At 39.6% G+C, this 27625-nt stretch overlaps 1 protein-coding gene across 2 annotated transcripts in view; it reads right to left on the bottom strand.

The window, feature by feature from the left end:
* Nucleotides 1-27625, bottom strand: part of NUP93 (nucleoporin 93) — a 102695-nt gene that overhangs the window by 49167 nt on the left and 25903 nt on the right. For both annotated transcript variants that reach the window (XM_082677360.1, XM_082677359.1), the window contains exon 3: nt 26886-27003. In XM_082677360.1, coding sequence (XP_082533486.1) covers nt 26886-27003 — 118 coding nt within the window. The remainder of the gene's footprint in view (nt 1-26885; nt 27004-27625) is intronic.

Below are 27625 nucleotides of genomic sequence, written 5' to 3'. Positions count from 1 at the left end.
TAAACTCTAAGACCAGCTCCAGAAATTCCAACTCCATGAGAAGTGGGAACAGGTAAGAAATTAGCATTGTCACGACTATATAGTTCACTTCTGAAATAATCCATACCTTAAAACCACACAAGAAATACAATAAACTTTGTTTTTGAAGGCAGCCAACATATACTTAATATTTAAAATAACCAAAGCCCACAGAGAGCTAGAACAAAAATCAGAATCAAAGACAAAGTATTTTTATAGGAATGCTAGTTTCATCTTGCCATAAAACAGAAGCATACTGTCCTGTTTTCTGAAAATTCATCCTATATTGAAAGGAGTACATTTTCACAATTAAAAAAAGAAGACAGCACAAAGCAAGGAAATTCAGAAGTATTAATAGAAAATAGCTATTTAAAATTTTATTTTATCCATATTTTTCACCAAGTTCTTGAAAGCAACAATCAGAAGCTATCTAGATATAAGTGCTAATTAAGTCTTTAGTTCAGGAAAACCTCAAAATTTCTATCTTCTAACAGAATAAAAAGTAATTGTAAATTGGCAGGCAGTGCTGCTAGAGGTATCTTCAAATTTGATTGAAGGAAAATGACCCGTGCGGTCCACCTCTTATCACAGTGTTCCTGGTGACGCCATTTTACTCCTTCCTCACTGCCATCTTAGTGCCACGAACGTCTCCTAGCGGGCTGGCCAACAGGCTTGCTTATCTACATTTTGGCACTGCCAGAGCATTCAAAGGTTTGGTATGAATATATTTTTTGCAGCAAAAAGAACCAACCTCTGACTCTTTACTACCAGCCAGGCTAAAATTTCAGATTGAAGAGGTTTAGGAATCCCCTACAAGTACCAGAAAGGAGAGCCTCTTCCGAGTAGCCAAACTTGAGTAGACCATGATGGGGGCAAAGAAAATGGGAAGCAACTGGGTCTCTGCTATGTCCTCAGAGTACCTGGTACACAGCTTACAGAAAGCCAGAGAAAGAAAATAAGACCAGAATCTTCAACCAAGTTTTACTTTAAAAATTTCAAAGGAAGCCTCTGTGATACCCTTTATGTCATCCAACCAAACATTTATGCAAGCAAAGATGCAGTTAAAATGGAGTTCTAATTTGCTGCCCTAAAAGTCTTATTTCAAAGTGCAAGCCTTGTAAAAAACCAAAGGAAAAGAATCCCTTTGCATTCCATTATATAGTAAACAATTAATATATTAAATGTCCTTCTCAGGATTAACAAAATTATATGGAGATCTAGGCTCTTATGCTACAAGCATAAGATTAATGCAAGATTTACGGAATCTTTGTGGGATTCTAAACAGGGCTTAGGAAAACTGAGCCTTCTTATTTCAATGAAAAGACTGATGTGAAAATCCTCCTCTCCCCTAGTTTCAAAGACATCTCCTAATTAGAGAAAACAGCATTCAGTGAGCAGGATGAACAACAGCTAGTGCAACAAGACTTGGAAGAACAGCTGGCTTTATCAATTTGATATCAAGTTAAAAGGTATCTAGTTCTGTGAAGATTCAACTCCTGAAACAGCTACTAGAGCATTTTGAGCAAATTCTTCATGGTACAGTTTACTGTAAAATACACTTACTATAAACTCCTCAGGGTTAAGTGCCTTTAAAAAGATAAACACACAAATCAAAGTTAAAATCCACTTGTTTCCTCTTAGTAACAGCATAAAGGAACAAAGGAATAAGCTGAGTCAAATCCAATTAATTTTAAGAATCAAGATTTTCTAAGCTTACAATCACAAACAAGAGTTTTCCACAAGTAGCTTTGAAGTCACAACTATTAATTAAACAGAAGGCACTAAAAATTATCCCCATTAATGAGAGTGAAAGCCCTCAATCTACTGATCTTTTAAGATAAAATCTTCTTTTGTTAAAACATTTTTCTTATATATTTTAATCAGCTATTATAGATCATTAACATGGAAGCATTTTCTTAAAAAAAACAAAAACAATAAAATCCAGCAATTTTCTTCATAAATGGAAAATAAACTATAAAAGACAGTGAAAAGAAGCCTGGACTCTCTTAAATACACCATATTTAGATTTCTTTTTTCTCTCAAGTGTCATTTTCATCTTTGACTACTGATAAATTCATACCTTTCATTAACTTAAATTACCAATGAATATTTAATTAAAAGCATGTATTAAAACCACTCACAAAACCTATATTTCAAGTATATATACATATATATATACACACACACCAATATATATCACACCTGGTTTCTAACACATACATTAAAAAAATACATCTAACAATCTCTGTATTATACCTTTAATATTTGCAGCGTTCATTTTAAAGTCTATTTTGCCCATTCAACCAAAGACAAATTTTCAACCTCCCACCACTTTATGAGTATGAGAAATACTTACTGTAGACAAAAGGATTCCATTTTCTTTCTGAGAATGCTCTCCACCCTCCTACAGAACTCTTTTATGCAGTGTGCAATTTCATTTTCTGAGTTTTACAGTAACAAAGCTCTCGTGCCACAGAATCTAATGTAAATGAAATGGCCCTGCAGCTGCCTTCAGAACCCAGCTCACCTCAACCATGATACAGCTAATTGTTAAAAATGGTGGCTGAGACATTTTCCATACATTAAATTAAGGAGCTCTGATGAAGGCACTGGCATCCTCCCACTTCAGACAAAGGAAAATAATTTGCGACTGTACCAAGGCACGGATAACTGAGTCATCTCCCATACAGGGTCAGTGTTAGAGGTTTCCTCCATCTTTACAAAATGCAAACCACAGCTCATTGTCTCATCCCAGAAATCAATTCTCTGTAATGCTGCACTGGGTCAGAGTTTTAAAGGAATCTTAGTCATGGGTAAATCCAGACCTCCAACGCCGAGACAAGTGAAATTCTCACAGTTCCTCTCCCTTCCCTGAGCAGCTCTCTTCTATTCCCCACTTGACAGCTCCTCAAGTCTTCCTATTGTTAAGAGTACAGAAAGTCCCACACCTCTGAAGGGAGCTAAATCTCTCAACTAGGTGAGCAGTTTCCAAGTACACGCTTTGGAAAGAAGTCCAGACCCTATAGGTCCCATGATACAAATACATTCCTTGGGGTAAAAAGCTATACATCATTGTCTTTTTTTTGGGGGGGGGGGGCTTGTTTTTAAGGGAAGACAACTATCAAGCTGCTTTTTAATGCTGAATTAAAAGTATTTTATCTCTGATATTAATCAAGGTATTAAAAGTGGTATAGGCAACATTTATAATTTTACCACCCTCCAGATAATGCTTACGTGACTTGGGAAGTTTTTCATTTCACTTACACAAATCACATTCTCTGCACCAAAAACTGGAAGTATACTTAAAGCATTCATATCATACTCTTTTGAGGATGAATTTAGGATAGGAAAAGTAACTATCTTAATTCAAATCACCTACATTTGATAATACTTAAGAATCCACATTTTAAAGCCTTGTGCTAAAGCATTTCTTGTGAAATAATTCCAGATATATCAAATAGTAATTTTTCCCTATAACAAAATATAAATGACTGAATTCCTTGGTAAAGCATCTACGCACACACACACACTCACCTACAATCCCAAAGAAGGATCTAATTTTAGCAAAGAAAAATTCTATTTTAATATTTTACCTCTTGTAAGAATTCTGCACTTCGTATGCATCTTTTCAAAAAAATCCTAAAGAAAGACCACACTATTTACTACTTAAAGATGAAGCCTGCAAAAATCCTAAATAACCAACTATTTAAATCTTTAAGCAAATGCTTCTCTGCCCCACCCAACAGATTTTTTTTTTTTTAAGAAAAATGTAGAATGACAGGGCACAAATCTGAATAATTATCAGAAGAATCAAGTACTTTTTCTACTGAATGAGTTAAATGCTTCTGAATTCATCTCAAAATTTTAGGCAAACCGAGACTTTGTCTTTCAGAGGTACTGCAACTACATGCTATCAATGTATTTACTAGGGCGCAATAATCTTAATTTCTTTACGAAACATAGGCAATCCTACCTGCAGCTCTCAAATTTAAGGAGTTACAGACCGGTCGACGCTGTTGGTCACGCAGCTCTTCCATACCTTCTGTGTGGGATGAGCTCTGTTGGAACCAGAGCTCAAGTTTTTCCCACTTCGAACAGCCAGAATTGAGAGGGGGGAGGAGGGGAGAGGAGAGAGAGGAAAGAGAGAAAGAAGAGAGAGAAAGAAGAAAAAGGAAAAGAGAACACCCTGCAAATGCTGATATGACTGAAGCACTAAAGAGTCTAATTAGACAATGAGATTGCAGGGTCCCCTTAAAAAGGGTGCACACAGCCCCTGGGTGCAGCATCATTATTTGTGCTGCTCCACACAAATTCAGAGAAGTCAGCCATCAGTTTGAAAGCACAAACTGATGGGAGTAACAGTTTATAGGTTACAGAAGGGTATTTTATTGTTAACGGACTGTACCAAGTTAAGATTTAAGAGGGGGAGAGACAACATGTAGGCAAGGAATGCTATGATACTTTTTTTTTTGACCCAAGCCACTGCAATTACTCTGATGTGAATTTTTGATGACTTCCGACATCTTGCATGGTTAATAATCGCTTCAGCTGTCATGTTTGGTTAATGTGGAAAATGCATTTGCTGCATTGTGATGCAGTGCTGTGGCCACAGATTTTAACACCAGTTGTGAAGCTGGTCCCTTAACTGAGCAGCAGGAATTTGCACATGCCATGATGCTAAAATAAATGGTGGTTAAAAGATTTTATACAGCAGCAGGCAGATTCTGCCATTTTAGCCTACAGAATTTGTAGATCCAACATCCACAAGCATCTCAGATCACTGTACCCTCATCAAGTGCACTGTCCTTCAAACAGAACAGTAAATTCACCATCTTATATGTTTGGCCTCTCAGTAGTTAAAATATTTCGATACTGTTTAAATAACTATTCAGATTAATTACAGCTTTGAACAGAACCGAGGTTATTTGCATTTCAGGAATATACAGCCAATGAAACTGTCAGTGACACAGGAAAATGCAGACCTTTTATTAACATATGCTCAGCTCAACTGTCACTTCTCTGTATAACATTTAGGGAAAAATATATGATGTGTAAATAATGAATATTCCCATACTACCGTAATGGTTTTTTAAAATGTTCCTCAGAAAGGATTTTTTTCCCTCCATGTTTTAATGTATAACCTGAAAATTAAAGACTACATCAAAATACTAACATGTGTTTTTTATTGTCACTAAAAGAAATTCAATGCAGCAAACAACTGTGCAATTACAGGAAAGCTTGTGCAAAAGCAGAGATGAAACTGCACTGAGAACCAGGCACCAGATGATTAAAGTCAGGCCAGTAAGGTAGTGGACGGTCATTACGGTGCAGATTGCAAAAGAAAAATCGAGAAAAAGACCCTTCCATCTTCAAAAACAAAACCCACAAACCCTTAGATGCAATGTGTTGGCTGCAAAACCAATACCTATACTGCGGAACCTGAAGGACACATGATTTGCCAATTTCACAACACATTTTTATACAAATATTAACTTGGCTACTTAGTATCTAGAATTTGGCTACTTAAGGTTCTTATTCATCTATAATAATCATTCTGGTATTTAAAGAAGCAGAACCAGGTTACAGGCTTTGCTGCTTTAAAAGATAAATAACTAATATAATCAACTTGTATTTCTTATATCAGAACTTTTGCCAATTAAATGTTCATGGCTGAGATGTTTCAGACGTTTCTGCCCTGAAAAAATAAAACTAAAGGGAAAAAGAATGAACATAAGAACACACTGGTGTCTGAACAGTGAATAACAATGAAAGAACTTATGTTACTAACATAAAAATCAACCCATGATTTCCTTTGTTTAATTCATTGTGATAGCACCAAATGCATAATTTGGAGGTGCATGTGTTAACAAGAGCTGTAAGGCTGAAGAGCTTTCTAGTTTTGTTTCTTCTCCTAACTTAAAATTAACTGCACCAACAGTGCTATTTGGTGCCACAGCAGATGTCACAGTAGTTGTAGCTAACATTCAACAACTCAAGCTTTTTTGTTCCAGACCCAATACAAGATAGCACTAGCACTCAAAACCGCACAAGGAGGGAGAGGGGATCGTGTTGGGGGTAGCTTTGAAATTAACCAGGCTCAGCTTATGCTCCAATTACTGAACAAAAGACAATCCTGGGGGACCTCTCTCTGAACCAGTGCAAGAAGCAAACTCTTTTGTTTCTGATCAAATAAATACAGCATTGGAACACAGCGGATATGCAGCAATAGGAGTCTCTGCCTGGGGATGGAAGGGGCAAGAAAAAAAAGAACTCAAAGACCTCAGTCTGGTTACAGTCAAACCACTTCACTGACGGTTAAAACCTATTCCTGAGGGAGACATCTGAAGTTCACTACAGGGGACTGAGAAAACCCCCTTCAATTACTTAAAAAACCCATGTCATGGAACCACATTTTTCCATGCCACTATGGCCAAAGAAATACATTCAGAGGATAGATCTTTATGCTAGAATAAACCATAAACAAGCTCAGCCTCAGTCTTCCCTAATCTATGAATATCCCAAGGAGACCAGATGAACTGGAGAATATTCTGACTGCAAAGGACCTCGGAGCAGAGACTACTGAGAAGTGTTAACTAACCTGCCTCAGACTCCAAGCCCGAATAAGTATGTGGAGATCATTAAAACGCTGGACAGAAGCCACCTTACAAAGGAGGTACTTTTCCAATTGATTTATCACTAGATGAGTTAATCCATTCCTAAATGCCTATTTGGTAGTCCATTGTTTAATTCTGTGTTTTGCCTTTATATAGCCCTAATCACCAAAAACTAAAATAAAGAGAAAAGGACAGACAAGTAGTGGACTCAGCACTTATTAATATAAGGGACATAAATGTGCCTGCTTATACAAATGCAAAGATGATGTCTGATTCTTTCTACCAAAGGGGATCGATACAATCTTTTCAAAATCCTCTGTACACTGCACCATTCTGAACTACAACGGCAGCTAATTTGTACATCAGATACACACACACTCTATGTAAAAAACGTAGACACCCAAGTGTAAAGACAGATGGATCTTACTATCACAATGACCAAAGTGTATTAGGTCTTTGTGTATTTGAAAGATCTCCAAATTTCAGGTGAGGGCTTGAATTTTTAAACAATATTCCATACAAAATTCCAACAAAGTATGCCTTTAGATAGTTCCTTAGAATTCACTGTAATGAGAATCTTTAATAGAAGTTTCAAGTTTGTTGTTTTTATTTCCATCTCTCTACAGATTCTCCCAGTTAGTCCATTAAAGAACTTCTTAGCAAAGTACAGGTATAGGACCAAGAAAGAAAGAAAAAATATTCCGAAAATAGTAGGAACACTTCCTCCAACTTAAGATATCCAGGTTCCAAAGACTCTCAGACTTTCTCCCTCATGTAGTTAACTGGTTTGAAAGATCTGAGAAGGTTAAAAAAAAAAAAAAAAGGAGGGGGGAAAACAGTTCCAATTTCCTTAGGCCCATGCTTGAAACACACCAAGGATGAGGAGACATTTTTTAAGGGGTGGCATTAGTACTCCTTTAAAAAAACAAACAAACCTGTTACCATTAACAAATAAGATTATAGAGTAGAAAAAGGAAGCCACTGAAATTCTATGGTTCTTATAATCATCACTAGGTGGGGACTTCCCTGGCAGTCCAATGGTTAAGAATCCATGCTTCCACTGCAGGGAGCACGGGGTCAATCCCTGGTCAGGAAACTTAAGATCCCGCATACTGCGCGGTGCGGCCAAAACTAACTAAATAAAATAAAATAAATAAAAAATCACTAGGTGAAGTTCAAGTGCACAACTGTAAAGCTCTAAAGTACATTAACAATATGCAGGGCTCTACCCAGAAATCAAGCTTTTACAGAACGCTGGTTACCTGTGTTCTGCCTTCTGCCAGGCTCACTGGGCTGCTGGGAAGATCAAGTAATATCACTGGTGGCTAAGTGCTTTTAAGAGTTAAAAATGAGAGGCCACATGAGGTCGGGCAGTCACTGTCCCCTACTTGCTAGTCTTCTGAGGCACAGCTGGCTCCCAGTTCCCTTCCCAGCCTCCATCACCAACCTCCTCCTGGCTCCTCTCTCCTTGCTGAGACCTTGGTCCCTTGCCCCATGCTATATGTTTCCTGTCCTGTACAGTCATTTGCACTGCCACAACTCTTACCTCTAGACCAGTGGCTCTGGAAAATTCTGTCTGGAGCTATTTTCTGAGCAGTGTTTCTTATCCTACTTTTAAGTGTTTGAGGGGCATTTCCATGGTGATGTCTTGCCAGAACATCAGAAACTAAAACAAAATCTCAACTCTCAATCTAGTTAACCTTCCTAATTCCTCAGCTTCGACCAACAGCACCAATCCTTCTCTTGCCACAAACCTTGAGTTATTTCTGAACATCCTTCTTAAGCCCATCAGGCACCAAGTGCGGCAGATGTTTTATTCCAAATGTCTCTCACACATCTTTTCCTCTCCGTTTTCTCGGCCACCAACCTGGTCCTGGCCATCATCACTGTGCCTGGATTACTGCAATTGCCTCTGAACAACACCGCAGCAGGTATCCTTCCACTGGCCATGCTAATAACTTCCATAAGTGTTTCCACACCCTCCCTCCTTCCGTGTTGACATTTACCTACTCCAAAACTTTTAACAGCATGTACTGCCTACACTCCACTGCTTGGCAGTCACTCCTTTCACATTTGATCCCCCCCTCACTGACAGACTTTATTTCTTAGCACATAACTTCTATTCTCATCTCCCTGACCTTGTTCAGGTTATTACTCTCATATCTTCTTTCACTTCCTGCAAGCTAAGCCCATTTAATCTTTCAAGGCCTACTGGGATCCTGACTATTCCAGGGGATCTTCCCCAATCACCCTTGAAGTCATTCGTCATTACCCCCTTCCTCTCCTCTGAACTCCGTATGGCATGTAGAATCTCATGTCATTCCCATTCAGTTTTGCCAGTCACTTTACACTGTTTTGGACAGTTTGACCCTATTATATAGGAATGTTAGTCTGGGCTCTCCAGGTAGAAAACAATGAGCTTCTAGGGGGCAGTATCCAGAATTTATGTTTATTCTAATTGTCATCAGTGCCTACCATAGTGCTGTCCTTAATGCGCATGCAACAAAACCACTTCATTGATTTTCATTAGTGTTCACTAGGCCCCACCCAGGGAGATGGAAGCATCTACTTAAAGGGGAGCTAAATATTACTTTCGCTTATTGTTTGTTCTTTCAAATCTCTTCAGCTCCTTGAGATGACTGCAACCTTAGGTACTAAGACAAATGCTGAGGTGGTTCTTGGCCAATGTGCAGAGGCACCAAATTCTTCTTTGTGACTAAGCAATATTACCAACAGTATTCAATTCCCAAAGTCGGCTTCCTTCTCAGTTGCATCTAGAGCCAAGGAGGTTCCGGGAAAATGAGATGGTCCTAGCCAAAGTCAGTGGTGTGGCATTCACAGCTGATCTGTCTTGACAAATCAGCTGAGAATGAAAAAGCAACCTGCTAATTTTATCAATGACATTTCGCCTTGAGTATTAAGTGAGGACCACTAGATTTACGCAGTCACTAAAGAGTCGTCTGCACATCTTTTTTAACAGTAAAACAAATTAAGGTCCACTCTCTGTTGCTCAAATGCAAACTTGTCTGCTCAGGGGTCAAGAAACAACAGGGAAAAAGAAAGCTCTCTGCCTGAGAAGCTGATGAGTTCCTGCTGCCCAGCGCAGGGTTCTGCTTTGGTAAGCCTATAAGCCAAAAGGGGTGGGAACACAGTTTAGAAGTGGGCCAGAAACTTTAAGGCAGGTAGGTGAAGGTAATTTCAGAAGTAAGATTTCCACTTTAAACATGTTTTCGGGAAGTAGTTCCTCAGTAAGTGCAGTTACTAATGGGAATGGGCTAAAATGGGAGGAGGAAGCAGCTCTCCTCAAATATTCCTCCAGGGCAATTTACTGCAATCCCAAGTTTCAGAAATTCAGAATGAGAGCTCTCTGTCAGTCTGGGTCTGGGTCTGGGTCTGGGTCTGAGTCTCTCTCTCTCTCTCTCTCTCTCTCTCTCACTCACACACACACACACTCACAGCATCTCATCAAGCCTTAGTATTTAGATAAAGGGAACAAGAGATTTTGGCAAGAACGTGTAGACTATATGAAGAACTTCTACCTCAATAATAATAAATGAAATAATACAGTAAATACAGACTCATTTTCGTTGTAGCCATAAAATTTCAGGGGTGACTCATTTCCCTTGTGGCATAGATTAAGAAAATAAGGCACAGAGAAACTCAGATTCTCACAGCTCCAGGTCCTGGGTTCAGGGCCTGAGTTCTCTGCACAGCACTATAGGACACTGTACCAACAAAACCTGGCCGGGTGTGTGCTTGATGGACTCTATTTCATGGAATCTGAAGTTCTTACATGGAGGATGATGGTGGATAGAAAAGAACAGCTTCTGGCTTGCTAGTTTTGTTACCAATGTACTTTACACAACAGATGTATTTCTTACCAGGTTGATTGTAAATAGAACTCTTTTAAACAACTTCTATTTTAAATTCAGTAGGAAAAAAAAAAAATTCAGTAGGGAAGCTGTTATTTGAAGGAATACTAAAGCTAAATATCGCCCCACGATTTCTTTAATAAATGCAGATATTCAGAGTTTGGATTTGCTTCCTAAAGCAAGGTCTATCATATTATTACTATTATTTTAGAGAAAAAACACTAAAACCCCAATTTTCATGCAATTTTTTTGCTGCATATTATTTACCATTTCTGTTATTAACTAGAAAACACTGATGAGGCCAGAAATTGATTAAAAAAAAAAAGACTCCTCAATAGAAAAGGATTACTAAAATTACTCAATCCTCAATGTAATTTAAACAAGGCAAAACCTGTATATATTTCATTATCTGGTCAGAATTTCAAATTCACTGACATATAAAATATAAGTTCCTGAAATTTTTCTAAGAAAAATTTTATAAGAAAAAAAAGAGTTAAAAATTATATGCAAAATAACAACAAAATGAATTTGCAACAGAAAACATGGTGACTGAGTTCCCATGGGATGTTGGTCCTACATGATGGGGTGGGAGAGGTGAGAGGAGGCCCTGCCTTTCATCACCCACCACTTTTAGGCCAGGACAGACAACCAAGGCAAGTTGGACAGATGGCCTGGTCTAGGCCCCAGGAGCTTATGCTTCCCTGTAAGAACCTCGGCTCAGGTTTCCATCTCAGTACTGTACCCTCCACATCTCTACAACAGGAACATGACGATCTGCAATTCTAAGACAGTTTTTTGAAAACTAGGCTGATTTTAAAATCTGCTCTTCCCACACCATTCTCTCCACCATCCTTCCAGCAGTGACACAGGTGAAAATCATTTAAAAAACAATGGTCCAGTTTTACTAACATGCTTCTTACATACTAAATCCTCCAGCAAACTACTGAGGTGATTAAAACATTTCCAGTTCTACTATTTTGCCATCTTACATCCTTAAGTCGGTACTGGGACATTTCAAGTAGCTGAATCCCCTTCGGTAGACCTAAAACACTGAAGATCTAATAAAGATGGGGACTATATTATATCCACTTACAGTGCTTAACAAAGCATCATGCACAGGGTTAAGTGCTCAAATATATTTATTGATTAACCTATGAGTTGTTGAAGGTTATTATGCAGATGCTCGAGAAATGTCTACAGAACTGCAGCTTGCTGTCAGCCTTCTCCAACTGTGGTGCTTCTGGGCAAACTCACATTTAGAATTTAACCTGAAGTGTTCCTGTGAAGCTACCTATATATTAGTCACACTTAATCTAATTAAGTTCTATTTAAGCCTTATGGGTGAAAAACCATGTAAAGCCACCTACATATGATTTCTAAAGGCAAGAGGTTATTAAACCTAGTGGAAAGCATGCTGAAGTTGGGAGTCAAAAGAACTGGGTTCTAGGTAACCCTACCCAAGTTATTCACACCATGCCTCAGTTTCCTCATCTGTAAAATGGGAAAATGCTACACCTATATGAAGAACACTATGTATATCTTCAACTGCCTATACAACAGGATTACTCTTCAAAGCAAAGAGAAGCCATTTCAAATGATTTCTAAGACACACAGGCTGCACACTTTAATACATTTTTAAAATATTCAGACTGATTTAGACATTTCCAAGGAAATACTTATTCTGCCTCTCTGCTTTCTCTCATGGCATCTGTTGTTACTAGCAGGTAAGGAAAAGTAAAATCTAATGTCATTAACAGTAAGACCCAAGATCTTTAGCGCTCACTCAATGCAGGAGGGAGTTACAGAGAGAAGCAAATGAAAAGGTAAACAAAATGAGGATGAGAGGAGCTGAGGAGAAAGGCAGAGAAAATCAGGTTAATGAATAAAAACAATAAGTCCATCTTTCATCTCTCCTGGCTCCTAATGATGGCAGACGGTGTATTTAATCTGCTGAGAGACCAGATTTAAGGCCTTCTTTTGGCACAGTCCATCCATGAATTATTAACATTTGCAGAAGCAATAGCACATCCGCTCACAGTGATCAGAGAGGAAAGTGATGATTAACTAAAATGGGATTATTAATCCCTCCACTTCCCTTTCCTCCGTCCCCCTCTCTTCATTCCCCACTGGGCTCTGACTGCTTTTTAGGCAGTGTATTTTAAGCTACAGCCTCGGTATCAGAGTCAATACCTCCATGGTAAAAAAAAATAATAAATGTCCAATTATAAGTCATAGGTTTTTAATATATGTAAGTTTTTAACATATTTTATTGACCACTGTGTCCTTCATGAGTGGTTACAAATTCTTTATGGACTCAAACACTTAGAAGATAAATACACTGCTTTGCAGGCTGAAAGTTCAGGGTTGGTCCACAGGTGGACTAAGTATAAAAGTTGGCAGAGATGGCTAGAAAAGGGTTTACTTATACTAACTAAACTTCTGTAATAACTTAACCCAGTGGACCTCATGCTGGAGGGCTTGTTCAAACACACATTCTGGGCCCCACCTCCAGAGATTTGGATTCCGTAGCTTTGGGGTGGGGCCTGAGAATTTGCATTTCTAACAAGCTCCCAGGTGATACTGATGCTGCTGATCTGTGCACCACACTTTAGAATCACTGATAAAGAGCTTCTTTCCTGTTGTCAAATGCATTCAGGGCATGAGAGGAATGGAGAAGGAAATTAAAACCAACCTGAAGTAGAAAGTTAATACAAAGACAAAGGTGAGATTTGTAGCTCCTTTCCCCTCCTAACCCCCAAAGAAAATCCTGGAGGCCTCAAGGGCTCTGCAATGTTTGCTGCTCCAAAACAAACCCTATTCCATAACACTCCCCCTTTCCCCAAAATATGAGCTAGTAGGATGAATAGTTAACAAATGGTGAAGAACATATATGAAGTTGAGAGCTAGATTAATTTATAACTTCATTCCTAAAACATGAAAAACAAAATCAAATGTGCCCTTTTCCTTGGTCATTTTCTTCCCCATCATCTTCTCTACTTAGGATTTGGCTTTAATGTATGATCAATCCTCAAAAAACAAATAAGTTGAAACAGCCTCACCCAAAACAGCTATGTACTATATAACAGAAAAGTTTTATACACCCTCAATATCAAGCTGAGTCAGGCACCAAAAAAGTAGAATATTAGCAGAGGCTTTTGGCAAGGGCCAAAAATAAGGAAATGCACTTCAGAGTACCCATCAAAAGAGCAAAGCATGAGCAGGTTAGCCAGATGGATAAACTAAATTCCACCTCTTCGGGGTTTGCAAAAGCAGAAAACACAAGTAACAAGAGCACGTGAGGAAGAGGCCCACCTCTGGCAGCCAGTAGACCCAGCCTCTCCACCAGGCCCAGCCCCAACCCCACACCTAGACTCACTCTACAGAGCAAGACAGCGCTGGTGGCTGCACGCTGCCAGGCTGCAGAAGCCATTCTTGATTGGCTTCTGAAGCCAATTCTTGAAGCCAGCCATGATTTCACAGCTGCCACTTGATTGCAAAAAAGGAGGTACACTCCCATTAGCAATGGCTGCTCTGGATGCCAGCCAGTCTAAAAGGCTGGGAGGGACTGGGGGGGGGGTGGGGGAAGAAAGAGGGATGCAAAAGACAGAAGGAAAGCAAGAATGAAAGGAAAAAAGGAGAAAAGACAAAAAGAACAGACGAAAAGAATGAAAGAAGGGAGGATAGTCCAAAGGAAGAAAGGAATCAGGGAGAGTGAAACAGAAAGCAAAAAACTGCCAAAAACAAAAACAAAAAATCTTCCCCCTAACCTGCTCTGAACCCTGACAGCCTAGTCCACCTAAAGTTTCAAATATGATATTTGTTCTGGTTTGCCACTTTGCATTTGCTTGGCACCAGTGACCTACTCAGCACAAACAAGGCTGATAGGCTCTAGTGTGACAAATCTCAAGAAACCCTGGGCCCCTTCACATAAAGGGCATCTGTAAAATATATCAGCAGCAGCAGCACTTTTGTTCAGTATCACTTTTTGTTCCAAAGTATATCCCTGATGGAAAAAGTGAGGTTTGTCCCCATTCAGACTACAGTATTACCCTTCTAAGTAGCATTTTCATACCTACGACTGATTTAGTTAACCAGCAAATCTTTCACATGGAAAGGAATAAATGGAAATGTCATTTCAAAGAAAACAAGTAAGAAAAGGTCTAAGGGGAAAAAGACAGAACCAAAACATCAAGAAATTTGACCAGTGGCAAAAGAACTAGCTTAGCATCTTTGTGGTGGTGGTGATGAGGAGGAGGAGGAGGAATTTATCCAAGCAGTCCACCCCTTGATGCCTTCCTCAGCAAGGCATGATAATAAGGATACAGGGCAAGGTATTAAGAAGCATCTGGGTTCAAGTTCCACCTTTGATAATAACTAATCTATCTTGATTTCGGTTTCTTCTGCTTCTAAATAAAGATGATGCTAATACCCATTCACCTCACCTCAAACACTGCAGTAAGGAACAAGACGGTGATGGACAAAGCCCACTGCAAAGTATTATATGAATGGAAAGATTACTATGGTGTGTCCCTCAAAGTTCACATAAAATTACTAACCTGTTACTTCTCCCCTAAAACTTCTAAATTAGGACAAAGTCATAGAGCTTCTCAATAATTATTTTTCCCAACAGTTTTTTTAAAATAATTTTTTAAATTTTTATTTATTTTTTTTTGACTGCGTTGGGTCTTTGTTGCTGCGCACATGCTTTCTCCAGTTGTGGTGAATGGGGACTACTTTTCATTGCGGTGCGAGGGCTTCTCATTGCGGTAGCTTTTCCTGTTGCAGAGCACGGGCTCTAGGCGCATCGGCTTCAGTAGCTGAGGCGCGTGGGCTCAGTAGTTGTGGCTCGCGGGGTCTAGAGCACAGGCTCAGTAGTTGTGGCACACGGGCTTAGCTGCTCTGCGGCATGTGGGATCTTCCCGGACCAGGGATCAAACCCGTGTTCCCTGCATTGGCAGGCGGATTCTTAATCAGTGTGCCACCAGGGAAGTCCTTTCCCAACGGTTTGAGGGGGAGAGTGAAATGACATAATGGTTGCTCATGAAATCTGCACATCTCAGATCCCTTTTCACACATTAGGAAGTTTTTTCCATTACAGAATAAAGGAAAAGACTGTATATTACTTTATAGGAATTGACCAATTCTGAACTATGAGGGCCATTCTTACAGTCTACCTCTAACACATGCTTCATGGACTAATTCCTCACTGCCCTGTTAAAATAAATCAATTTCCCTTGTCATTTCAAAGATGTTCTACAGCTTCAAGTACCTGGTCCAAACAATTCAACACTCCCAAAATGGTGGCAGTCAAGAAAGTACACTATGGAGCCATTTTCCAAGTTCTGTGAACTAAGGACATCTTGCTTTTGTAATTAGAGGGAAAAGTGAATTTTCCCTCATTCACACCCTTAAAATCCCAAATTTAATGTTTTCTTGTCATCTAACTCCCTCAGCCCTCACTTACCCTCAATTCCAGTCAAGAGGTGTCCAGGTTGTGAAAAGGAGGGTAAAAGTCTTTCATAGGCAGTGACTGCTTCCCTTCCAATCACTCTGAGCCCAGCTCCCTCCATAAGCAGGCCACTGTACCTGACCCTCAACTAGATTCTAATTTCAACTTCACACTGGGAGAGTGGCACCAGGCACACGCTGAGGACCACTTACGTGGGAGTGCTTGCTTAGCTGGGACCTACTCTTTGCACACCATCACCCCTGCCCAGTTAGTTCCCTGCTGGTCTTCTCTTCAAGATTCTGTTATGTTAGTTTGCATTTATTTCTAAGAGCCAGTTAGACCAAAGAGTACCAATTTGCATGACTTCAGGTATTAATGTTCTGCTGAATGTCAACTCCTCACTTTTGTGCTGTCTCCTAGAAGTGAGTAATTTTGCTGTGCAGAAATTCTTTCCTGTATTCTGGAGCACACACCAAGTTGAGGGCTCTGCCTGTGTCTTTAAAAGCCAAACACAATAATACCCATAGGCAGCCAAATCATATTATAAGATGCAAGATTTCAACATTCCGGCACACTGCCAGAGCTTAATGGCCAGTCAGACACTAATAAGTAAGGAAATGGGTCTGCATTAAACCTACAAATAAGTCAACAATCAATAGTTCAGGATTACAGTAAAAATTTGATGTGCCCTTTAAATTGCTTCTAGCATCATCCTTCTAACTCCAGCTCAGCTTCAGAAGCAAAACAAAACAAAGATGATCAAGCAAGAAGCTGAACCCAACCTATTTTTACAAGCACAAAGCCTTGGCATTTCAAAACTAAAAGCTGCTCCAGGATTTCACAGAAATCCTTTACAGTGTACCTGTAGGGCAGCAAAACTGAGAAATAATAGGCTGGGCTTTAGACAGTAAATTAAACTGACAGCTCAGCAAGCAGAAAACTACGGCAAAAAAACCAGCACCTGGAGATAAACGGAGGAAGCACATTTGGCCTTCCTGCAAAACTCATCTTCCCCCCAAACCAGCAGTGTTTGTATTAAGGTTTAGAAAGCACATTCCAGCTTCTCCCTCAATCAACATTATTTTACTACTAAGCTTATATAAATAAGAGCGATGCCCACCACATCCATTCTCTGTGGGCTTTATACTCTTTATTTTGCTCTAAATGAGTGATCAATTATACTTCTATTTCCTATTTCTACCATCTTTCTCCTTCAAATATAACCTGAAAATTAGTCTACAATGAAATTTAAAACCTAGGGGAATAAGGGCACAGTACTGAACTCAAACCCACAGAAGGGACTTCAAGTCTGGCATAATAGCCTTTTAGGCCTTAGGCTCCTCCTTGGTGAAATGGAGTTAACAGTAGTAACTGCCTCAGAGGGTTACTGGAAGGACTGAATGAGGAAACCCACAAAGTGCTCAGTACAGTGTCTGGACACAATAAATGTTCAGTAAACCTTAGCTTTGCCTTCCCTATTCTAGCTGGGGTAAAACAGAAAACCGGAATTCAAAATTGTCTTTGGTGCCATGTTTCACTGTACCAACAAGTAAACTAAACAAAAGAAAGGAAGGGAGACAGGAAAGGAAGGGGAGAGAGATGAGGAGGGAAAGTGGAGGGGAGGAGGGGAGGGAAGGAGGGGGCGGGGAAGGAGAAAGGAAGAAAACATAGCTACTGAAACTAGTACTACCCAAAGTACAGCTGAAGAAGCACCCGTCCACAAGTAGTTTGTTCCCAGTCTGCAGCAGGTAAGTACAAAATCTGAGAATCAGCATTTAGAAACTTTTATAGCAATCTGACAGAGTAATTTTATGTCCACTGAATTTAATTTAAAAAACTAAGGCTTACAGGAATTCCCTGGCCCTGGCAGTCGTTAGGATCCATGCTTTCACCGCTGGGGCCCAGGATCAATCCCTGGTTGGGGAACTAAGATCCCACAAGCCTCATGGCATGGCCAAAAACAAACAAACAAAAAACAAAACCTAAGGCTTATATTCTGCATGTCTTTTATTTCATTTTTTTCTAGTAATTCTTTTTTGCTGTATTTTATAAAAGTATCTCTCAGTCTGAGATAAATTGGGAAAAAAGAAATTTGAGAAGCACGGATTATGTAAGCACCTTCTGAATACAACACCCATCACCATATTCCTTCAACAGGAAGACATGTGGGGCAGTGTGGGGCCTCATCACAGAGCCAAGTGCTACTGTGAATGCCTTAAACCTTCAAGGATTCACCAGGCCCTGCTCATTTAGAGACTGCTTCTGCTGAGACAGGCTCATATGCACTGTGGATAACAGAGAACCGAGTAAGAAATGAGAAAGCACTCCCAGATAATATCATACAAGTATACTTTGGTACCTTGAGCAAATCAAGCATATTATAACCTTCCATGGCTGTGTCTACCTGTCCCTAAGATAGTAACAGCTTTTTTTAATTAGACAATATTTTTTTAATAGATAAAGGAGGAATGGAGAAAACTCTGCCCCACATCCTTGTGCTCGTGTCATTTAAAGAAATAAATCAAATCAGGTAGTAATAAAAATCAGCCAGTGAATCCACACTCCCACTTATGTTCTGCTGACCTAATCCTCCCGTTTGTGTTATGAACTAAACGAATAGCCTGGCTCTAGTTGTAAATGTGTTTTATAAGACAAAGGTTCTTTTTGTACAGTTTCTTGGAAGCTGTGTCACGCCCAGCCCTGCTCAGCAGATTCTGCTGCAGTGCTTCAAGTGCTGTGGTTTTCTGAAAAGCACAGGCGGGATTTTGCTGATGGCATCTTGGCCTCACAGCCACTCCATGGTGAGAAGCGGGGACTAGCCCTTCTGCCCTGCAGGATAACTGAAGCAGCGCGTGCACCGCTGCTCATCATTAGTGTTGGAGACCAGGAGCTGCCTTCACCCTGAGCATGGGACTCATTCAACCTCTCCATATCTGATGTGCAAGATGGAAGCCAACCATTTGCGAGACAGGAAAATGCTCAAAAAGGAAGCAATACACACTGGTTCTGGGAGCCCTGCAGCAAAAGAAATTATAGTACTGGTCTTGTCAGTAGAGGATGTTGTTCATCCTACCTCCCAGCTTCTTTTCCTGGTCCCTGCCAAACAACAAACAGAAAAAAGCAAAACCAAGAGTATCTCCTGTCTGAGCCCCTCTCTCAGTTCCTTCACAGAATGTGGATTTTTAGTGGAGACAAGGAGAACCTGAGTCCCAAAGTTTTATGACTACGGAGCCACACTTTGTAACCACCACCAATGGAAGGAGCCGCATCAGGCTGCTGGCCTGGAAAGCCTTGGACTGAACACTCCGAAACAGAAATAAGAGATCACAGGGCGCTGTGGCAAGCAGATCAAAGTGGCGCACAGGGTCAAGGGCTGCCATCTGAGAATGACAGACTGGTCTACAGTAGTGCATTCAATATTTGACAAGGTTTTAACCCCCATTTAAATCAAACAGTTTAGCCCATTTCTGATTCCTGAAACCAAGCAATTTAAAGATACCAGAGTGAAGATAACAATATATGTTCCCCATCTCCGGAGTACTGGGGCATCAATAGATATCGGCAGGTTAAGAGAAGCTGGTAAAGAGGGAGGGGATGACTCAACTCCAGTTCAAAGGCACCAGGGCCTGGCCAATACTTGAAGTGCTCTATTAAATTGTTAGATAAATATTTTAGCTGTGGGCTTCTTCCAAAATACTCTTACAGAACCATTCCCACTTCTTTCTTAAGTTGGTAATTGATATTCCCCTGCTCACTACAGGATATAAGAAACCTCTGAGAAGACAAAAAAGCCTGTCATTTCCTGCCTGCACAGAATGCATTCAGCATCCATTTCCTTGCTTGTTCTGAAAGCCCTGCATTCAGGAGTAAGTGTGAATGGTTAGGTAAAAAAGCTGAAATCTTATATCCTTGGCTCACATAAAAGCAGTTTTTCACATTTTCCACAGATGATGCCTTTAACAACCATTTTTATTCCAAAGTTACCATTTCTAATTCCATTCAGAGGACACTTTAATGCAACTGCATACTTTGCCACCATACCATAATGTCTACCTTTCCTCTTATCACAAACAGGCAGAAAAATTAAATCATTTCAGTACTTACCACAGCAATCAGCATTAGACTACCTAATTATAAACACAAAATAGGATGGCATATTAACCTGCCTCTGTGAAGACACTATTTTTTCCTTTTTACATGTTTACTGGTTTTTACCAGTTCTGAGATTTACTCTGAGTAAATCTGGGATTTACTCTGGGTCAGGGTTTAATGACAAGGAACAGCAAATATACTCATTAAGTGGGGGTGATGTGGGCACTGCAGTGTTTACACAGCAGACGAAGCCTAGCACAGCTACTGCCCTGAACAAGAACACAGGACACAGTGTGATGTGTGTCTTTTCCACATGCACCTCAGCCACTACAACTGAATTCTGGCCTAAAACGTACCTGGTATTTGTTCTAGAAAAGGGTTTCTCTCTAACTAACGGGCTTTGGATCCAGTGGGAATTGGATTCATTTGCTAGTGAACCCAAGAGCATTACCTATAGGTTGTTTCAAGTCCAGGATAGGCAGCTGTTATAAGCTGGGAAAGGGCAAGATTCAAATATCCATTAAAGTCCTCTAAAAATTCATAAGAAAGGTTACCATGAACTTCCCACTGACTCTCTTAGGAGCAAGAGGAATATAACAAAGGAGGTCAATAAATCAAATGCTTAACTAAAAATCTTCACACTGTTAGATTCCATGCAAGTCTCTTACATTTTTATATTATGTGAAAACATTTGAAGAGCAAAGTTTTATTCCTTCAGAGTCCATCAATTCAAAATTTCTAATCATCCAATTTGGGCTAGATCACTATTATTTGCAGAAAAGACTGCTCAAGCATATTAAGAGCAGAAACAATAAGGAAGATAAGTATGTTTTGCCTACTTAAACCATTTCTCAGAATTGCTATACAAATTATCAGTATGCAAATAGATGCAACTCTTATGAAAGAACCTCATCTCTTCCTTAATTTACTAAAGCAGCTTTGGTAAGACCTCTCCTTGGTACACACACTTAGCAGTTTCAGTTTCTAGGAATAGATGAAAATGACAACTACATTTCTTTAAAAATAATTCCAGAATTAAGATATTGTTCACCCATTCAGAATGCACCCTCCCTCAACTAATTTGAGCTAGGGAAAGCTTACTGCACCTTTCCCTCAATATTAATACTTTGCCAGTACTAATCCTGAAGAGCTGCTATTAGCATACTAATCATTCTAAGAAAGTCTGAACTTCTTTTCAACAAACTGCCACAGGATTTCTGGAACCAATTCCCTACCAACAACTTGCCAGTACTACACACACACAATTAGCACTCAAGACAACTACTTTTCCTCTTAGCTGTAATACACAGCTGCATTTAATCAGCAGTACCTTAATTCTGAAGGTATAAAATTAAAAGATAAACCATGAAAATAACAATTTAGGTGATATGGGATTATACCACCGGTGATTCATTTTTATGCTTACCAAAGCCATTTAGTTTCTTCTGATTATTTAAAAGATAAGCTAAGAGTGGTTTGAGTATACTCTACATTTCCAAGGACAGAAAAAGGAAGGAAATAATGAAAATTTTATTATAGATATAGTGTGGTAAGTAGAACGAGTTTTTAACAAGTCAATTATTATTGCACCATTCTCTTATATTTTATCCTCTTTTTAAGACTTCTTTTTCTCTTTATTCATACAGGACAGATTTCCATCTGGAAATTGAGCATATTATGAAGATGTTTAGTTCCATATAGAGTTTTTTTGTGTGTAGAAGGGGCTACATTTTCATTTATCATGATTTAAATTGGTTGCTAAGTCAATTCCAACAACATAATCTAAAGTTGTTTACTTTGTGGGGGAACATTCAGAAAGTTTTGTTTTTTCCTAAGCAGTAAAGCCAACATGCTATATTTGGAGGCCATGGCAAGAGAGATCTGAGACTATGAAAGAGGTGGCATCTAGGAAAGCCTTTAAGAGGGTCAGACTGAAATTATGGCTCAGACATTTTCAGAGGTGCTACTCCACGCTAAAGGAAGGGGGTGAGCAAAGGCCTAAAGTATAAAAGGAAAATCAAAGAGTTTGGTAACCTGGTTAGCTGAAGTAGAAATCTCTTTCTCACACGCCCCCACCCCCCCACAATTTAATCCTACCTATACTTACCCTGTAAACTAGAGTACTTAAAAATACTTAAAAAAAAAATCAGACTGTTTCTAGTTGGAAAATGTCTCTTGAGAAATCTCTTAAACATATTATAGAACATTAACCTGTTTGGAGAAAATGACTATGACTAAACTCTGGAATCCAACAAGGGTAGTCAGCCTCACTTTCCAAGGCCTGAAAGAGAGTGCTGAGGATGAGATCAGATACTTGGTTGAGGTTTGCAGTCCCTGGAACAACTAGAAATAGATGTCTTATCCTGAAACTCCTCCATGAAACAGAGTTAGATTTGAAGATGTTTCATTTATTACAGTTAATTGACAGTTTTAAATTTTCTGGCACTGTAAGTATAGTGGGTTGAAGTGGGTACTGCCAAAAATATATGTCTAAGTCCTAACTCCTGGTACCAGTGAATGTGATCTTATTTGGAAATGGGGTCTCTGCAAATGTAATTAAGGTAAGCATCTCAAGATGAGACCACCTTGGAGTTAGAGTGGGCCCTAAATCCAATGGCTGGTGTCCTTATAAGAGAAGGGAGAAGTGGATTTGACACACCTGACAACAAAACCTATGAAGATGGAGGCAGACTGGACTTATGCTGCCACAGATCAAGGAATGTCAGGAGCCACCAGAAGCTAAAAGAGGACAAAGTCTCCTCTCGTGCCTTCGGAGGGCACTGCCAACACCCTGATTTCAAAGTTCTGAGCTCCAGACTGTGAGAGAATGCATTTCTAATGCTTTAGGCCACTAAGTTTGTGGCAATTTGCTGTGGCAGCCATAGGAATCTAATACAGTAAGTTCAGCAATAATATTATTATATTTTGGTTTAATGCCATTTGGAAATATTACAGCCTAATGCCGAGAAACTGCAGCTCCCATTTTTTATGGCCAACCCAGGCTATTTCTGCAGAGCCTTCTTGAAAAATACATGTAATCTAGTGGAAAAGCCCAGGATATAACTAAGCTGTGTAACTGTGCACTTTATTACTATATAATACACATCATCCATGGTACATTAGGTCTGTTCAGACCACAGTAAAAATGTGCAGTCTGCCCTCTATATTTTTTTCCAAAGACAGAAGTGAGCAAGTGGATCTCTGTGAGAGGAACCATACTTGCAAGCACCACAAAGTCACTCAGAATAGAGCAGTACAGTTGTTTTAGTACCATGTCCTCTTAACAGTTATGGCTCTTCAGTTCCATTACAAAAATGTGCAGGCCTTCTTTATGACCATTTCCAAAAATTAAATCAATAAACATTAAAAAAAATTCCACTAGCATCAGCCATACATATATTTAAGTGGGTTTATTTAAATATGTTACCTTTGCTGGCCACAGCAGTCTTTCAAAAATGCATTATCAATGCATGCCAACATCACTGTTTATGACAAACAACAAAAAACCTGTATTAATTTCAAGCTCCATTAGAAAAAGAAGCAAATACAATCAATGTTTACCAAACAGAAAAGGACAACCTATTCATGGGAAAATGCCTTTCCAAGCTTATAGGTAATGCAAACAATGGATGGTACAAAGTCTTGGACAGCACCTGTCAAAGGATCCTTCAGCATTTCCTTTTATGAATTTATAAGCTGACATAAATTCACTCTGACTGATACTCAGTGGGATTAGGGTACGTTCTCATCTCAAAAACTGCACTGATTGGAAAACAAAAGCTCATACACAAAAATCTATCAGATTTATGGTATGTGAATTATATTTCAGTAAAGCTGGTAAAAATAAATGAGAAAAAAAGTCCATCAAAAAGTATATCTGGGGCTTCCCTGGTGGTGCAGTGGTTCAGAGTCCACCTGCCGATGCAGGGGACGCGGGTTTGTGCCCCAGTCCGGGAAGATACCACATGCCGCAGAGCAGCTGGGCCCGTTGAGTCATGGCTGCTGAGCCTGCGCATCCGGAGCTTGTGCTCCGCAGTGGGAGAGGCCACAACAGTGAGAGGCCCGCGTACTGGAAGAAAAAAAAAAAAAAAGTATATCTGGCCTTTTTAAAAGCAAAAAATTGAAAATATCCCAATTAACTCTTCCTGGACAACTAACACATTAAGAGAAGAATTAAAAGGAGGACCACTCCATGCTAAGGGCGAAAGCTGGCTTGGCTCCTATATTTGACTACTACACAGGAAGTCAGGGAAGGACATGATACTACTATGTGTACAGGAAGTTTAGGCATAGATCAGCTGAGCCACACAATACAATCACTAGAGCTATCTCAGATTAGGCCAAAGACTCAGCCCTTTACAAGTTAAATTTTCTCCTTTAAGCCTTTGCTGGCAAGAAGATGAAGTCAATAGAGGATTTTATTTTGAAACTAGTTAGTCTTAAATCTTTACTTCAGGTCTAGATGATCCATTCCCAATTAATCAAAACTTACCTTGGAGTGACCATTTCACATTTTTTAAGCTATTCCAGAAAAGCTCAACTGAGAGGTAAAATTTTGAAATGGAGGCATCCTTCCTCTCAAAGTTCAAAGACTTCCCAGTGGTGCAGGACCAAAACTCTTAGCCGTGCTCATTCCAAATTAAGAAACTCTCTTTGATGTGACCAAGCATGCATTGCTAGGAAGCCACCTAATGGGGCTATTGAAGGACAGTGTTTATGCATAAAGTAGAAGGTTAGAATAAATGATCATTATGACTCAATACATTTATAAACCTGTCATTAATATCTCAAAGCAAAAAATGTTGTACCACATCAGCTGGAATTCATGAAGTGCATCACTAAATGTTGCTGGGTATTCCAAATATGTATTACCAATATGCCAAAGAAAATCTAAAAAGCAGTTTTTAAAATAAACAACTTATTTGGCATTTTAAACATTAAAAACAACACAAACAAATAACCTTTCAGCAAATGTCATTTCTTTCCACACTATTAGGAATACTTCTGCACGTATATGGTGATTATTCAAATTATCTGAGCTGTATCTCATTCACTCACCTGTTATGGGAGTAAGTATTTGTTTCTAGGGCATCAAGCAGTTGAAATAGAAGGTGGGGAGAGCAACAGCTAAAACTTCAAAAAAAAAAAAAAGAGGCAAGTATACATGCCATTTTAAGATTACATGGAAAGGGTTTCCCTGGTGGCACAGTGGTTGAGAATCATCCGCTTGCCAATGCAGGGGACACGGGTTCCAGCCCTGGTCTGGGAAGATCCCACGTGCCGTGGAGCAACTAAGCCCGTGCACCACAACTACTGAGCCTGCGCTCTAGAGCCCATGAGCCACAACTACTGAGCCTGCGTGCTGCAACTACTGAAGCCAGCGTGCCTAGAGTCCGTGCTCCGCAACAAGAGAACCCACCACAATGAGAAGCCCGCGCACCGCAACAACGAGTAGCTCCTGCTCGCAGCAACTAGAGAAAACCCACGCACAGTAACGAAGACCCAATGCAGCTAAAAATAAATTAATTAATTTTTTAAAAAGAAGATTGCACGGAAATAAGAAGGCATCTATAAGGTGACAGGCAAATATAATTTAGTATATAAAACTGGAAAAAACTGGATTTTCATACTCTGGGAACATATCAATAACAGGGAAAATAATGAATATCTATAGTTACTGAACTCTCAACTCAAAGTTGAGGGTTTTAGGTTTCTCAAGTGGAATAAATGCAGTAGAATTATGGCCATTACTGTAGATGGATTAAAACAGTTCTCGGAAGGGTGGGGTAAAGAGTATTAATTCAAATTGAGCCCAAATAATAAATAACAGATTCATCTGTACTAGGATTTGCCTTTGTAGGACCTGCATCCTTTCATCTCAAAGGTAAATCGATGATAAAAATGGTATCCCACTATCCCTTCACTCTAACACAAGTCAGTGTTCCAATTCCTCAGAACTAAATGGATCACGGGACTTCCCTGGTGGTCCAGCGGTTAAGACTCTGTGCTCCTAATGCAGGGGGCCTGGGTTTAATCCCCGGTTGGGGTACTAGATCCCACATGCATGCCGCAACTAAGAGTCCCTGTGCCACAACTAAAGAATCTGCATGCCATAATTAAGGCCTGGTGCAGCCTGAAGGAATGAATGAATGAATAAATGAATAAACAAATATAAAAAAACCCAAACAACTAAATGGATCACAAGATTTTTCCTTAACAATTTTGAACACACACACACACACACACACACACACACACACACACACACACAAACCCAGTTTCTGATTAGATTAAAATAGCAATCAATTGTGCCAGTGGCATGCTAGGTTAAATGAGACAGGAGTGCTCTATTAGACCATTTCCTGGTGCCACTAATGGAGCCAAATACTTCCTAGAAATCGATGAGCAGGTTTCAGTAAATAGTAAAGCTATTTAGTTTCCCCAGCTCTTTGCCAAGCCACACAAGCAAGATGTAGAAAAGAAATGTGGAAGACGAATAGTAAAATTATTTGAGATCTAGCAAAGAAAGCAAGAGAAACTTACAACTAATGTCTCCGTGCCTTGGATTAAGCCCAAAGAAGGAAGAGAAATCTGTGCTCATAATTACAATAATTTAAAAAGTGCAGGTTGGAAATGCTTTCCTAAATTCAGCCTTACAGAGCACTCTGAAAATAATCCAATGTTCCTTCAAAGCTGAGCCTCCCATTCTCTTAATATCTGAGGAAGAAGAGAATTAACAAAGAAATGTGGTATTCCTAAACCAGCTGGTTTAGGGCCTTCAGCCTGGGTTGCATGCTCAGGGTTGCACCTGCACCAGTCCTGGTACCTGGCAGCCCTTACCTGAATGTCTGTGTCCTTCACAGGCTCAAGAGGCTCAAAGGTGGTGGCTGCACTCAGACTCTCCAATCGCTGGGAGATGTGGGATATGTCAAGTCCCCGAGACCCGAGGAGAACTGACCTATATGAGGATATAGGGCAGGGAGAAAAAAGTAGAATTAGAACATCTAATATGCTTCCTAAAATACTAGAGAGTATTTTTAGTATGAAACTAAAACTTCTTATATACTGCCCAAACACTTTTGTATGGTTGTTTCATACCTTTCCAAAAAGATCTACCACCTGGGATAACAGACACAACGTTGCATTTGGTAGTGAGAGAGAGTTCTGATCATGCCTAAATTAGAGTGAGGGACCTGTCTAGATAAATTGATAGCATATCAATAAAATTACAGGCTAGACTGTTCCAAACACTTTATAGTGAAGAAAATCGTGAGGTAGATATTATTCTCAATCCCCGTTTTACAGATGGGGGAACCAATGTGCAAAGAGGTTAACCAACTTATCAAAAGTCACAGAGCCAGGAAACAGCAGAGCCAGGTCACCAAGCTCCACAGCACGAACTCTTAACCACCATCCTATATTTACAGCCTCTATAAAGACAGATGTAGTAAACCACAAAATTTTAGAAGCTTCAGGAGAACCTAGTCTAAACTTCATTCATTAATTAAGGAAACTGAAAGTCCAGGGCAATCAATAAATTGCAAAGGGCAGGGAAACCAGAATCCAAGGCCAGTTCTCCA

The sequence above is a fragment of the Grampus griseus genome (genome assembly GCF_964374135.1).
Source record: "Grampus griseus genome assembly, chromosome: 19".
In the NCBI taxonomy this organism is placed as follows: Eukaryota; Metazoa; Chordata; class Mammalia; order Artiodactyla; family Delphinidae; genus Grampus; species Grampus griseus.
Note: the sequence above shows the minus strand (reverse complement) of the source record. Positions and strands in the feature narration are given on the sequence as shown.